General features: G+C 39.4%; 1 protein-coding gene across 1 annotated transcript in view; it reads left to right on the forward strand.

The window, feature by feature from the left end:
- Positions 1 to 13322, forward strand: part of GUCA1C (guanylate cyclase activator 1C) — a 34052-nt gene extending 20730 nt beyond the window's left edge. The window contains exon 4 of the mRNA XM_036242517.1: positions 13171 to 13322. Coding sequence (XP_036098410.1) covers positions 13171 to 13322 — 152 coding nt within the window. The remainder of the gene's footprint in view (positions 1 to 13170) is intronic.
- The last annotated feature ends 1881 nt before the right edge of the window (positions 13323 to 15203 follow it).

The raw sequence follows: 15203 nt of genomic DNA on the forward strand, positions 1-15203 counted from the left end.
GGAAAAATTGTCCATACTTGCCTCCATTTCTGCTCTTTGCGCTCATTTCTCCATCTGCTCTTTCTACCCTAAAATATGGATTACTCCTTAGATCAAAGAAGGTTCACGTCTTCAGATGCAGAGTGAAAAGGGAAGACACTGATATTCCAAGAGAGAGTGTGCTCATACAATTGGCTAGGTGAGCATATTAATTTGAGATTGAGGCAGCATATCGAGGAATGGTCCTTGAAAACAAACCAACTTTGGAATTGTGTAAAATATAATGTTAGTAAAATATATATATATTTTAAAGTATGGATATGAGGCTTTAGGACTTTAGCCATGGTTGCATCAATCCACAGTCACTTTTCTCACAGAATCAACCTGCCCACGTGGGTCACTTCTTAGAGTGGACATTAGAGGGCAGTAGAGATCCATGTTGAGTGTGGCAGTTTGAACGAGTCAAACGTGGCAGCTTAGTCTGGCAGGATGGAATGGTGAGGAGGCTGAAAGGGAGTTCAAATGAAATCGTCATTATGAGTGAGCCAAACAACTGGACAAGAGTATATAAGAAAAACATAGCAAATAATCAAGAACATCAATCCTCCTCTTAAGAACATAGTTCCAGATCAGCTTCACCTCAATCTTAAATCAGAATGCTACTTACTCATTTACCAAGATCAAAGTGAGTTGGTGTAATCACTCATGTTTGGGTCTCTACGGATTGAGAATAAAGTAAGTGAGTTCATGTGAAAGCTGGCAGGGAACAAATGCAGACTACCCAGGGTTGATCAGGAAGTGAAGTGAAGCTAGAGAAGGACCAGAGAAATGGAGAGGGGAAGGTCTTGTGAGACCAATGAAACCTTATTTGGAACATGCAACCCAAAATAGTGATCACCAAACAGGAGAAATGCTGTAGGTTTTGTTCTACTTTGTTTCCATTTTTAATTTCTGTGGTCCTGCAGGATGGCAGAGATTGGAGTAGAGAGGATACACTGTTTCTTTCTGGGGGCTGAAATTGTTGATCAAAGGATGAGAACTCTGGAAGTAGATGGAACATCACAATGTTTAAGACTTGTACAGAGTGAATTTCAAAAATTAGGCCAAGAATGTTTGAATATATCTAAAGATCCTGTTTCTAGTGCTGGGAGAAGGGGGTAGAAAAAAGGTGACCTTCTCTGGAGAAATAGGAGAATTGCAGTATCCCTAAGAAGAGGCTCAGATCCTATTAGTTCAAAGGAACAAAGTATGTTGCCGAAAACAAGAAAATGATGCAGGACTCTGTATACTTTCTAAGCAGATTTCTTAAGAACAAAGTATAAGGAAACAGTAAAATGGGGAATATGTATGGAAGAGGCCTAGATAAAGAAAGATCTGAGTTGCAAAAGGATGTGGATCTTGGGGAGTAAAGGTGGTGTCCTTAGGTACTAACTGAGGTTACCTGCAGTTAGAAAAATGGGCTCTCTGACCTGGAGGAATATGTCAGAAGAGAGAGAATGCATTATGGTTTCTGGAACTAATTACATGAATCATTTTCCCTGATAAAAACTTGTAGTTAAGAAAAAAATATGTATCATTGGCTTTTACAAAATGAAGATATCGCATAAACTAGTTGCACTTTGGAATAACAGTGAACCACTGTTTCTTGGCAAATGTGCACCCACAGCTAAAACTGATAGAGTTCATTTCTGTATGGAAATTAGTAGAGGTTGTTATATCATCTCATCAAGAGATAGCTGGGTCATTCCATGTATCAAAGAAAATATGCTAAAATTGTTCTACTGGACAAAGACAGCTCAGGGCACCAGAGGACAAGGAAGAGAAATTCACAAAGATGCAGAAGGTTGATATTTGCAGAAGTATAAAAGGATTTGCCAGTATTTGACAGAGGAGAATAAAGAGTTTTACTCACACATAAAGGGGAAGTTAGTATCACAAAGGAGACTGTCTCTACATTTGTACAAGCCTAATCAAATGTGATTTTTATTGTTATTATTGTTATCAAAACATCAATGTTGGTAGAAATAGAAGTGTTCAATTAAGTATACCAGAATAGTGCTGACTATATGCCAACATATATATATATATGAAGATAACCAGATATATATATGAAGATAACTGTGTGTGTGTGTGTGTGTGTGTGTGTATCAAGATAAAAGCAAGCACATCATTAGTACCTGATGATCCAATGACTATTGAAACCAAAAATAAAGAAAATCACAACACACCAAGATACAACCAGAAAAACCTCAGGAACACAAGTGCAAACCCCAATTAGACTGTAAATTGTTTGCAAAAGAATGACCAACATCAATTCTGTGGGTACAAAAAAAATACATCACAACTATGAAGTATTCTATACATAAATACTGTGATAGCAAATCAAAGTTAGAAGATTAATCAAGAGAGATATGTAGGAATAATGCTAAGAAAATAAAAATAAAGAGCTATAAGTTCCATGAGGGCTAGAACTGTTTTCGTTTTTTAAAAAATAATAGTTATTGATTTTTAGAGAAAGGAAGGAAGAGGGAGGGAGAAACATCAATGCGATGTGAGAGCACAACATAGATTGGCTGCCTTCTGCACACCCCTACTGGGAGTCGTCCTGACCAGGAATCAAAGCCACAACTTCCTGGTCCACAGAAAGATGCCCAACCAACTGAGCCAAACCACCCAGGGCAAAAACTATTTTATTTTATATACTTTAATATTTCCTGTGCTCTCACACTTCCTGGCACATAGTAGGTACTCTAGAAATAGTTGCAAAATGAATGAGAGTCTGATATGATGTCATATGAAAAGCAAAGGAAGAAATAAAGAAGAAACAAGCATAATATGCAATGCTTATCTGTAGGAAGAAAGACCACTTTAATAGAGAACTGTTTTGAAAATTAACATATATATATGCATTGCAAACTTCATATATTGTACCATGAGCATGTACTATTGTTATTATAATTCAACAAGTTAGTCTTATTTTTATACCATGCACAATAGCATCCAGGAAGGAGAGCTTGGTGAGAATCACAAAGACAAAACATTCAATATTCTTTTTAAAAAAAAAACACATTTTTTTCTTTATTGATTTTAGAGAGAGAGGAAGGGACAGGGAGAGAGAGATAGAAACACTGATGAAAGAGATCCTCGATAGGCCGCCTTCTATATGTCCCCCAGTGGGGATCTGGCCCACATCCTGGGTATGTGTCCTGACTGGGAATCAAACTGGTGACTTCTTGGTGCATGGGTCGACACTCAACCACTGAGCCACACAGGCTATGCTGAACATTCAATATATTTTTTTTTTAATTCATTTATTTTTTATTAATTAATTTTTGTTACAGATGTTTCTCCTTTTCCCCCCACTGATTCCCCCCTCCCCTTCCCTCCCCAGCCTGTCCCCAGCTTTGTTGTCCATGTCCATTGTTCATGCATACATGCATATAAGTTTTGTGGTATATCTCTCCCTCACCACCCCCTCTTCTGGGGATTGTCAGTCTGTACTCTACATCCACATCTCTGGCACTACCCCATTCCTCAGACTGTTCTGTTCATTATATTCCACAAATAAGTGAGATCATATGATACTTGACTTTCTCTGTTTGGCTTATTTCACTTAGGACGATACTTTCCAGGTCCCTCCATGTAGTCTCAAAGGATAAGAGATCTTTCTTTCTTACAGCTGCGTAGGACTCCATTGTGTATATGTACCACTGCTTTTTTATCCATTCGTCTACTGATGGACACTTGGGCTGTTTCCAGATCTTAGCTATTGTAAAGAGTGTTGCTATGAACATGGGGGTACATATATTCTTTCTCATTGGTATTTCAGGCTTCTTAGGGTATATTCCTAGAAGTGGGATCACTAGGTCAAATGGAAGTTCAATTTTTAATTTTCTCAGGTAACACTATATTGTTTTCCATAGTGGCTGCACCAGTCTGCATTCCCACCAGCAGTGTACTAGAGTCCTCTTTTCTCCACACCCTCGCCAACACTTGTTGTTTGATGATTTGTTGACGGTGGCCATTCTGACAGGTGTGAGGTGATACCTCGTTGTTGTTTTAATTTGCATCTCTCTGATGATTAGTGATGTTGAGCATTTCTTCATATGTCTCTTAGCCATTTGTATGTCCTGTTTGGAGAGGTGTCTATTTAGTTCCTCTGTCCATTTTTTAATTGGGTTCTTTGTCTTCCTTTTGTGGAGTTGTATGAGCACTCTCTATATATTGGAAATTAACCCCTTATCTGATATATCATTGGCAATTATGCTCTTCCACACAGTGGGTAGCCTTTCCGTTTTGATGATTGTGTCTTTCTCTGTGCAGAAGCTTTTGAGTTTGATTTAGTCCCATGTGTTCATTTTCTCCTTTGTTTCTATTGCCTTAGGTGATATATCAGTGAAAATTCTGTTGCGTATGATGTGTGAAATTTTGTTGCCTACAGTTTCTTCTAGGATTTTTATGGATTCATGACTCACATTTAAGTCTTTTATCCATTTTGAGTTTATTCTTGTGTATGGTGTAAGTTGATGGTCTAGTTTCATTTTTCTGCATGTAGCTGTCCAATTTTCCCAGCACCATTTATTAAAGAGGCTATTCTTACTCCACTGTATGCTCTTGCCACCTTTGTTAAATATTAATTGAGCATATTGCCTTGGGTCCATTTCTGGGTTCTCTGTTCTGTTCCACTGGTCTATATGCCTGTTCTTGTGCCAGTACCAGGCTGTTTTGATTACGGTGGCTTTGTGGTATAACCTGAAATCTGGTAATGTGATCCCTCCAACTTTGTTCTTCCTTTTCAAGATTGCTCTGGCTATTTGAGGTCTTTTTTTTGGTTCCATATGAACTTTTGAAGTACTTGTTCTAATTCTGTGAAGTATGCCGTTGGTATTTTGATGGGGATTGCATTGAATCTATAGATTGATTTGGGTAGTATGGACATTTTAATGATGTTAATTCTCCCAATCCATGAACAGGGTATGTGCTTTCACTTTTTTATATCTTCCTCTATTTCTTTTTTCAATGACCTGTAATTTTCTGCGAATAGTTCCTTCATTTCTTTGGTTAAGTTTATTCCTAGGTATCTTAATTTTTTTTGTCACAATGGTAAATGGGATTGTTTTCTTAGTTTCTCTTTCTGTGAGTTTATCCTTGTTGTATAAGAATGCCGTCTATTTCTTGACGTTAATTTTGTATCCTGCTACTTTGCCAAATTCATTTATTAAGTGTAGTAAATTTTTGATGGAGTCTTTGGGGTTTTCTATGTATAGTATCATGTCATCTGCAAATAATGACAGTTTCACTTCCTCCTTTCCAATTTGGATCCCTTTTATTTTTTCTTCCTGTCTGATTGCTGGGCTAAGACTTCCAGTACTATGTTAAATAAGAGTGGTGAAAGTGGGCATCCTTGCCTTTTTCCTGTTCTTAAGGGAAATACTTTTAGTTTTTGCCCATTGAGTATGATGTTGGCTGTAGGTTTTTCATATATGGCCTTTATTATGTCTAGATATGGTCCCTCTATTCCCACATTGCTGAGCGTTTTTATCAGAAATGGATGCTGGATTTTGTCGAAGGCTTTTTTGGCATCTATTGATATGATCATGTGGTTTTTATTCTTCATTTTATTTATGTGGTGTATCACGTTTATTGATTTGTGAATATTGTACCAGCCTTGCATCCCTGGGATGAATCCCACTTGGTCATGGTGGATAATTTTTTTGGTGTATTGCTGGATTTGATTTGCTAGTATTTTGTTCAGGAGTTTGGCATCTGTGTTCATCAGGGATATTGGCCTGTTGTTTTCTTTCTTTGTAGTGTCTTTTTCTGGTTTTGGAATGAGAATTATGCTGGCTTCATAAAACGAGTTTGGAAGTCTTCCTTCTTCTTGAATTTTTTGAAATAGTTTGAGGAGGATGGGCGTTAGTTCTTCTTTGAATGTTCGGTAAAACTCCCCCAAGAAGCCACCCGGGCCTGGGCTTTTGTTTGCTGAGAGAGACTTGATAATATCTTTAATTTCTTCTGTTGATATTGGTCTCTTCAAGTTTTCTATCTCTTCCTGGTCCAGTTTTGGGAGACTATGTGTTTCTAGAAATTTGTCTATTTTGCTTAGATTGTTATATTTGTTGCCATATAATTTTTCATAGTAGTTGTTAACAATCTTTTGTATTTCTGTGGTGTCAGTTGTTACTTCTCCTCTTTCATTTCTGATTTTGTGTATTTGGGTTTTCTCTCTTTGTTTCTTGGGGAGTCTAGCTAAGGGTCCATCAATCTTGTTTATCTTTTCGAAAAACCAGCTCTTTGTTTCATTGATCCTTTGAATTTTTTTTTTTTTTTTGGTCTTTATGTCATTTATTTCTGCTCTGATCTTTACTATTTCCTTTCTTCTACTTGCTCTGGGGTTTTCTTTTTGTTTGCTTTCTAGTTCATTAAGTTGTGAGGTTAGATAGTCTATTAGAGATTTTTCTTGTTTTTTGAGGTAGGCCTGCAGTGCTATGAACTTCTGTCTCAGAACTGCTTTCACTGCATCCCATAGATTTTGTGTTGTTGTGTCTTCATTTTCATTGGTTTTCATGAAGTTTTTGATTTCTTCCTTGATCTCCTCGGTGACCCATTCATTGTTTAATAACATGCTATTTAGCTTCTATGTGTTCAAATATCTGTGGATGTTCTTCTTGCAATTGATTTCTAGTTTCATGCCATTGTGATCTGAGAAGATGCTTGATATGATTTCAATCTTCGTGACCTTGTATAGACTTAGTTTGTGCCCTAATATGTGGTCTATCTTTGAGAATGTCCCATGTGCACTTGATAATGTGAATTCTATAGTTTTGGGGTGTAATTCTCTGTAGATATCTATTAAATCCATTTGGTGTAGTGCTTCATTTAGAGTCTCTGTTTCCTTGCTAATTTTTTGTGTAGAGGATTTTTCTAGTGCTGTCAACGGGGTGTTGAAGTCCCCTGCTATGATTGTATTGCTATCGATTTCTCCTTTGAAGTCCTCCAGAAGATTTTTAATATATTTTGGTGCTCCTATCTTGGGTGCATATATGTTTATCAAGGTTATATCTTCCTGTTGGATAGATCCTTTCAATATTATGTAGTGGCCTTCTTTGTCTCTAGTTATGGCCTTCATTTTGAAATCTATTTTATCAGATATGAGTATTGCTATCCCAGCTTTTTTTTCCTTTTTGTTTGTTTGGAAGATTTTTTTCCATCCCTTCAATCTCAATCTATGTGAGTCTTTTGTTGTGAGGTGGGTCTCTTATAAACAACATATAGATGAGTCATTCTTTCTTATCCAATCAGCTACTCTGTGTCTTTTTATGAGTATTCAATCCATTTACATTTAAGGTGATTATTAATATGTACTTATTTATTGCCATTTTTGTTTAGTGGGGTTCTATTTTTCTTCCCATTTCTCCTGCTAATTACAGCAGTCCTTTTAACATTTCTTGCAGTGCCGGTTTGGTGCTAATGTATTCCCTTAGCCTTTTTTTTTCTGGGAAGCTCTTTATTTGACCTTCCATTTTGAATGATAGCCTTGCTGGGTAGAGTAGTCTTGGATTCAGATCCTTGTTTTTCATGACCTTGAATACTTCATGCCATTCCCTTCTGGCCTGTAGTGTTTCTTGTGAGAAGTCAGCTAAGAACCTTTTGGGGTTTCTTTTGTAGGTAACCTGTTGCTTATCTCTTGCTGCTTTTAGAATTCTCTCTTTGTCTTTAATTTTTGGCAGTTTGATTACTATGTGTCTTGGTGTGGGCCTGTTTGGGTTCTTCTTACTTGGGGCTCTCTGTGCTTCTTGAACTTGAATGCCTTCTTCCCTCACCAAATTAGGAAAGTTTTCTTTCATTATTTCTTTGAATATATACTCTAACCCTTGCTCATTTTCGGGGACTCTTATGATGCGAATATTATTACATTTCCAGTTGTCCCATAGTTCTCTTAAGCTGTCTTCCTGTTTTTTAATCTTTTTCTCCTTTTGGTTTTCTGATTGGTTGATTTTTTCTACCTTGTCTTCTAATTCACTGATCCGGTCCTCAGCTTCCTCTGCTCTGCTTTTTAGACCTTCCAATGTGGTTTTCATTTCTGATATGTCATTTTAAATTTTCAACTTGTTGATTTTCAACATTTCTCTGTCTTTACTCATGGTGCTCATGTCCTTACACGTGCTGTTGAGCTTCCTCAGGATCATGGATCTGAATTCTAGTTCTGTTAACTTGCTTAACTGCACCTCATTTATCTCATCTTCGGTAGAGGTCTCTTGTTCTGTCATTTGGCTTTTGGTTCTGTTTTTCACCATTTTGGCTATCACAGTGGGCTTTGGAGTCTGCCAAATTTTCCCTGTGGGTGTTGGTGTTCTGCTATTTGTGGCTCCCTCTCCTGGGTTTGGATGAGGCAGGGAGGACCCTCTTTAAACACCACTGTCAAGTCTTAACTTTCCTCTAGCTTTTTTTGCCTGGAGGCTATTAGTAGAGGTCACCTGAAGAACCTTGTTTTCTGAGTTGCCTGCAAAACTCCCTCAGGTGCTCAGTGTAAGAGGATTTCCTAAGGGTGGGCAGATGCTGGTTGTTAATGGGCCTCAATTAGCATTTCAATGGTTACCAGGTGGGGTTGAATCTCTGAGGGAGGGGCCGCCGCCTCTCCCCAGGGCCCTGGGAAGGCGTTAGATGACCACAGTCCTGCGTGGCTGCACTTGGCAAAAGCTCTGAGCGCCCTCCAAATCCCGAGTGTCCCCACACAGTTCCAGTCCAGTCTGCCTCCCCTCTGCCGGAGCCCAAGGTGAGTGGCTGCTGCAAATTTAGCCTCTGTCCAGACTCTGCGTCATGGAGCTGCCTGGGACTTTTAACCGGAGGGCGCTCCTCCCAGCTAAGGGTGGCCGAGTCTTTGGCACCAGCCGAGGGCATAGCACTCAGCCGAGTTCGCAGGACTCAGCTGGTCGAGGACGCAGCCGAGGCGGCAGCAGCTTCCAGCCGAGTCCCCTGGTCCCAGCGGAGTCCCCTGGTCTCAGCCCAGGCCACTGCGAACCGTGGGCTCCCGGCCCCCTCTCGCGTCCTCGCAAGCCTACCAGGATTGAGTCAGTGTCCCTGGTTATGTGGTCCTCCAGGCTGCCTTTCGGTTGCCCCTTCCTGATGATTTGTCTTTATTTTTGTTGTAAATCCAGTTTGGTCCTGGGAGATGGTCTGTGTAACTCCATTCACCCCGCTGCCATTTTTCCCTGAACATTCAATATTCTTGAAGAACAAAATGAGAGAACAGTGAGACAAGTCAGGAATAATGAGCGTGGAATTCTGCAACATTTCCTGCGAGGAGAAGAGCACTCCACAGTCCACCATGAGCTGCTTAGAAGTGATCCTGACAAAGGCAGAGTTAAAGATGCTGTTTGCAACATTGAGTATTAAACGTTCAACACAGCATCTAATGACACAGGGACAGGGGAGACTTCAGTGGCTCATAACAATAAACAGTGAAAGTGAAAAGAGCCAGAAGGAAGCCCAAGGGAAAATAAAAGAGGGCGATTACTGGGCAGACATTTAGGATAAAAGAAAAAAAGAACAGAATGAAAAGGAAGACACTGAGCCACTAATCAGAAAGATGTGTTTTAGACTGGACCGTCTGGAAAGCCGCAAGCGTCACAGTGAAGCAAACAGGGAAGCTGGGAGATCAGAGGAAATGGAAATTTCCTCGTATAAGACAGGAAACTGCTGCACTTAAAACTCTGCTATGATTGCATTGTGAGTTTTAAATGCAGCCAAAGAACACATTGTATTACCCGTGGACACAGGCAACAGTGTGGTGATGGCCAGAGGGAAGGGGTGGAAGCTGGGTGGAGGTCGGCAAAGGTGGGGGTGGGGATGAGGACATCTGCAATAGTGTCAACAATAAAAGTAAAGTTATAGGAAAAAACCTCTATGATTGTACTGTGTTTTAAAACTCTGATTTTATAGCAGAATTTTAAGTTCAGTGGTTTCCTCTCTTATATGAGGAAGTTTCAATTTCCTCTGTTCTCCTGGTAGTTCCCAGTTTCCCAGTTTGCTTCACTGTGACCCTTGTGGCTTTCCAGAATATTCCAGTCTAAAACATGCCTTTCTGGTTAGTCACAATGTCTTCCTTTATGTTCTGTCCTTGTTTGTGTGTGTGTGTGTTTTAACCCTCAATGTCTGTTCAAGTATCACCCTCTTTCTACCATGCTGTACACCTGAAACTAACACAAAATAATATTGAACGTAAACTGGAACTGAAAAAAATAAAAGAAAACAACTCTGCTATAAAATGCTGCGCAAGAAGCCCCTAGTGCCACCTTTCTAACAAATACAAACCTGTTCCGTTGAAATCTTCTCCGGACTCTCTCACTCTCATCTCCTGAGACGCCCCATTCCTATCTTGGCTCATTTCCCAGCTCCAGCACTATCCCCCCCCCCCTTGATATTCTATTATAAAATAATTAGAAATAATTGGAAAAAATGCTTTTTTGTACATAGGCTGGTTTCTTTTAAAACCAGGCTGACTCGTTAGAGCAAATACGATCATGTGGGCACACGCAATACAACTTGGCTTCTTTTGTTGGGGTGGGGGGGTTAATTTGTTAAAACAGATATTTAAGGTGTTAATGGGAAGAAATACATGATTCAGGAAGATCATGAAGATAATCAGACTGTGAAAACAGAACTAAAAAAGAAGGTCATGGGTAGTTTTTGTGTCACCAGTGAAACTCCTGAAATCAGTACTGAGTGATTGCAGAGCGCCCGTAACACTGACCAGCTGTGCAAAGCAATCTGAAGGGATTGAGAAGGGCAGACTGGTAGCTACAAAATAGTCCTGAGGATGTAAAGTACAGCATGGTCAATAACATTGTAAGAACTATGTCTGGTGCCAGATGGCTACCGGAACTACCAGAGGAAACACTTTGTAAGGTATATGGTTGTCTAACCACTACCACAGCGGTACACCTGAAACTACCACAAAATAAGTTCGAATGTAAACTGCAACTGAAAAATAAAATTTAAAAAAGAAAAGCAAGATTATAATTCTATCACAATAAAAATTATTAAGGAAAAGAATTTCTTGTTCTCTTTTTCACATCAGTCACCCCCATTCTTTTTAATCAGCGCAGCCACTGTACCCAGCCCTGCAAACAGCTTCTTTTATGGCCAGGAGTGGAAACAGTGATAACTGAGTGGTCAAATTTACTTCAGCTCCCACTTCTCTTCAGGTTACACCGAACTCTTAAAGATTTGAAAAATCTCTTGGGTTGGGAATGTAGCAGCTGTGATTTTCCTTTGCAAAGGACAGTGATTCTTTTGTTATTTGTGGTCCCCCTACCCCAGCTCTGCACCCATGTGACCCTCCGCACCCACACACTTCCCTCTTTTTTTTATTTTCAATTTTCCCTACTTCCATTTTGGTTTATTCCATAGTCGTACATTCCCTGTGTGACACCCACTGTTACCTGGGGTTTTCCGCAGACTTCCTTGGCACAAGGAAAACGGAAGGAGCAAAGGTGAGAGTTTCCTCTGAAGAATGTATTTTGGTATTTTGCTACTGAAAGCAAAACGTGTGGTGTGAAAATGTGACGATTCATGGTTATTTATATTTAAACAACTATGGTGGTATTTTAGATATTTGTCTTTATCCATTAAAAAGTACAGGTACAAGGTAACATCTGATTCCAGTCCCTGCTGACTTTCCACCCCAAGTGCACGTCCTCTTGGTACTGAACGGACTCGACTCTTGTCTTTGGCTGGCCTTCCGCCCAGCCACAAACTCTATTGGGCACAATCTCTTTGAAATCAGAAATTGCATCTGTACCCCTCCACTTGAATAAACTCATAATTATAATACAAGTAACAAAAGTCAACAGAGAAACCCACCCCATCTCCACCAAAAATGTTAAAAAGGCATCTTGTGGGATGAGGGTAGTGGAAAAACCTGGCACCCAGTACCCCAGGGTCTGTGGTGCTTTTATAGCACCACACTGGCCAGTGTAGGCCAAGGCTTAAGTCAAGGTAACAAAATTAGGAATCAAACATCAGACTACAAGAGGAGAACTACTGACTGATACGTAACTATATGTGGAATGAATACATGTTTAACCTTCCTCACAGCTTTGGATAGTCTGGAATTTTTTTTTTATTAATTTATTTTTGTTATAGATGTTTCTCCTTTTTCCCCCATTGACACCCTCCCCATCCCTCCCCACCCCGTCCCCAGCTTTGTTGTCCAGGTCTATTGGTTATGCAAGCATGCATATAAGTTCTATGGTTTATCTCTTCCCCCACCACCCACTCTTCTGAGGATTGTCAGCCTGTACTCTGGGACTACCCTGTTCCTCAGACTGTTATGTGCATTATATTCCACAAATAAGGGAGATCATATGATACTTGTTTTTCTCTGCTTGGCTTGTTTTGCTTAGGATAATACTATCCAGTTCCCTCCATGTCATCTCAAAGGATAAGAGATCTTTCTTTCTTACAGCTGCATAGTACTCCGTTGTGTATATGTACCACTGCTTTTCTATCCATTCGTCTACTGATGGACACTTGCACTGTTTCTAGATCTTAGCTATTGTAAATAGTGCTGCTATGAACATGGGGGTACATATATTTTTTCTGATTGGTGTTTCATGCTTCTTAGGGTATATTCCTAGAAGTGAAATCACTAGGTCAAATGGCAATTCAATTTTTAATTGTTTGAGGTAATACCACAGTGTTTTCCATAGTGGTTGCACCAGTCTGTATTCCCACCAGCAGTATATTAGAGTCCCCTTTTCTCCACACCCTAGCCAACACTTGTTGGATGCTGATAGTCTGGAATTTTTTCTCAGAGAGAAGAATATTGCAAAAAATCATCTCTTCTGATATTATAAATCTTCCATCTTCATACTTCTATGACTTGCTAAATATTCAAATGTAAAGATCCAGTAATCAATACTGTGTAAAGAAGTGAATGTATATGTGCTCACAGGTGCTTTATCTGACATTCTCAACTCAAAATAAAAATAGAGTGTATTCATCATCTTTGTTTTCATCAACAATATCTGTGCTGTTTGCTTTTCTATTTAAAGATATTCAAGGAATTCAGGTTGCGGTTAAAAAGATATCAAAAGAAGAACATCAATAATTATACCAGTGACTGTATTATATATGCCAGTGTTTGGTATGGACAAAGCCTCTTGTTAATTGTCTATTATTTTCTAGGAGAACTGACTTTAGAAGAATTTATCAGTGGCATAGAAAAAGACCAGAATCTTCTGGAGATTGTTTCCAAGAGCTTCGACTTTTCCAATGTCCTGAAAGTTATCTGTTCCGGGAAGCAGCCAGACACAGGAGGCTTCCTCCAGACCATCTGAAAAGGCTGGTCCATGGCAGGCGCGAGAGGCTTTGGGAATGTCTTTCCCAGATCTCAGTTAAGAAGACATAAAATCACCCCCCACTGTGTACATATTGATTTCAAGGTTTTATTGTAATTGGTGTCAGTCCATGAGTACATCACTCATCGAAAGTCCCACAGAGACTTCCATAAAGATCCATGACAGAAGCATTGTTGTTTTTCTGTTTAGACATTAGTATTCTCTGAGCAGATCAGAATATGACAATTAAACTGAAGAATTGTCTCCATATCTGTCAGTTCAAAGTAGAGTTCACATGTGTGTTTCCTTGCACACCCGAATCAATCTGCATCTTAAAGTGGAACTAGACGATCCGGGCTCTTGTTGCATCTGTATATTATAAATGGCTGAGTTCTGGTCTATTGGGAAATGTTTTTTATGCCCATCTTTCTCATTCCTGACCCTGAATGCTATCTTGAATCCGTAATAATTCTCTATTCCAAAGGCAAAGTCTTAAGTTATGTAGCAAAAGGAGAAAATTTTGGGCAGGGCAAGGAGAACGTCTCTGTCTTTGTTGTAAATCTAGGTCCAGTTGTGCATGAAAATGCACCAGCTGTAATTATTATGCCGGTCAGAGGTTTGATCAGAACAGCAGACAGTCAGGCTATGCAACAACCAGCACTTGACATTTTAAATGGTCCTGACATTATAGCTCTGACATTTTATTTTCTATATCCTTTCCAAAAAATGAAATGATGAATGAGATTTCCTGATGGGGTAGAACTTTTTAAGTTTGGGGTTCTGTATCACAGGCCCATTAGTACATCTTTCAGCACAAAGGCTTTCTTACGGAAACACGGCGGAAGTTGAAGAGCAGATGTGAGCTGTCTTTATGTAAAAAGCTCCCTAATTATTCTTTCAGATTCAAATTTGGGTGAAAAACACAAAATTGAAACTATAAAGACAGAAACAATACTGTCTCTGTCTCCCTCATAGTTACAGATATGGATAAAAGTACAGACAGAGGTGTAAATGAGGCATATGTGACAGTAAAATAGTGTAAGTGGAGGTAAGAAAAGATTATAGATAAATCCATAGATGAAGATATGGAGGACAACAGTATAGAAGGAGGTAGAAATATTCTAGGAGTTTCCAAGAGATGTTGAGGACATTCACAAAGAAGTACATAGTAAATATAAAATATGTTAAAATAAAATGATCACAACCCTGAATAGTGTGGCTCAGTTGGTTGGAGCATTGTCCCGTGCATGGAAGGGATTCAGGTTCTACCTGGTCTGGGCACAGACCCAGGTTGTGGTTCCATCCCCAGTCTCTGGGCGCATACAGAAGGCAACTGATAGACGTTTCTCTCTCACATTGATGTTTCTCCCTCTCTCTCTCTCTCTCTCTCCCCCTCCCTCCTTCTTTCTTCCCCTCTCTCTAAACTCAATGAAAACAACCCAGCTGGTGTGGTTCACTGTTTGAATGTCAACCCATGCCTAAGTTATTGGGCCCAATCCCCAGTGGGGGACATGCAGGAGGCAGCCAACTGATGTTCTCTCTCATCAATGTTTCTATCTCTCTCTCCCTCTCCCATCCTCTCTCTAAAAAAAATAATAAAACAATGTTTTAAATAAAAAATAAAAATAAAATCAATGAAAACATATCCTTAGGTGAAAATAAAAAATTAAATGATCACAAATAAAGTAATGTGAGAAAAATTATTGCAGCCTAAGAACACAAATTCTCATTTGCCAAAAGTGGGCTTCCCATTGGACTCTGAGCTTCCTAGTAGAAGAAGTGAAAAGAAAAACATTATTACCCCAGCAACAACCCCATTCTGGCAGTGACCACCAATGTCACTTTTCCCCCACATTCCTCTGAGGTACCTAGTGTCCCCTC

Source organism: Molossus molossus, unplaced genomic scaffold, assembly GCF_014108415.1.
Source record: "Molossus molossus isolate mMolMol1 unplaced genomic scaffold, mMolMol1.p scaffold_m16_p_5, whole genome shotgun sequence".
NCBI lineage: Eukaryota > Metazoa > Chordata > Mammalia > Chiroptera > Molossidae > Molossus > Molossus molossus.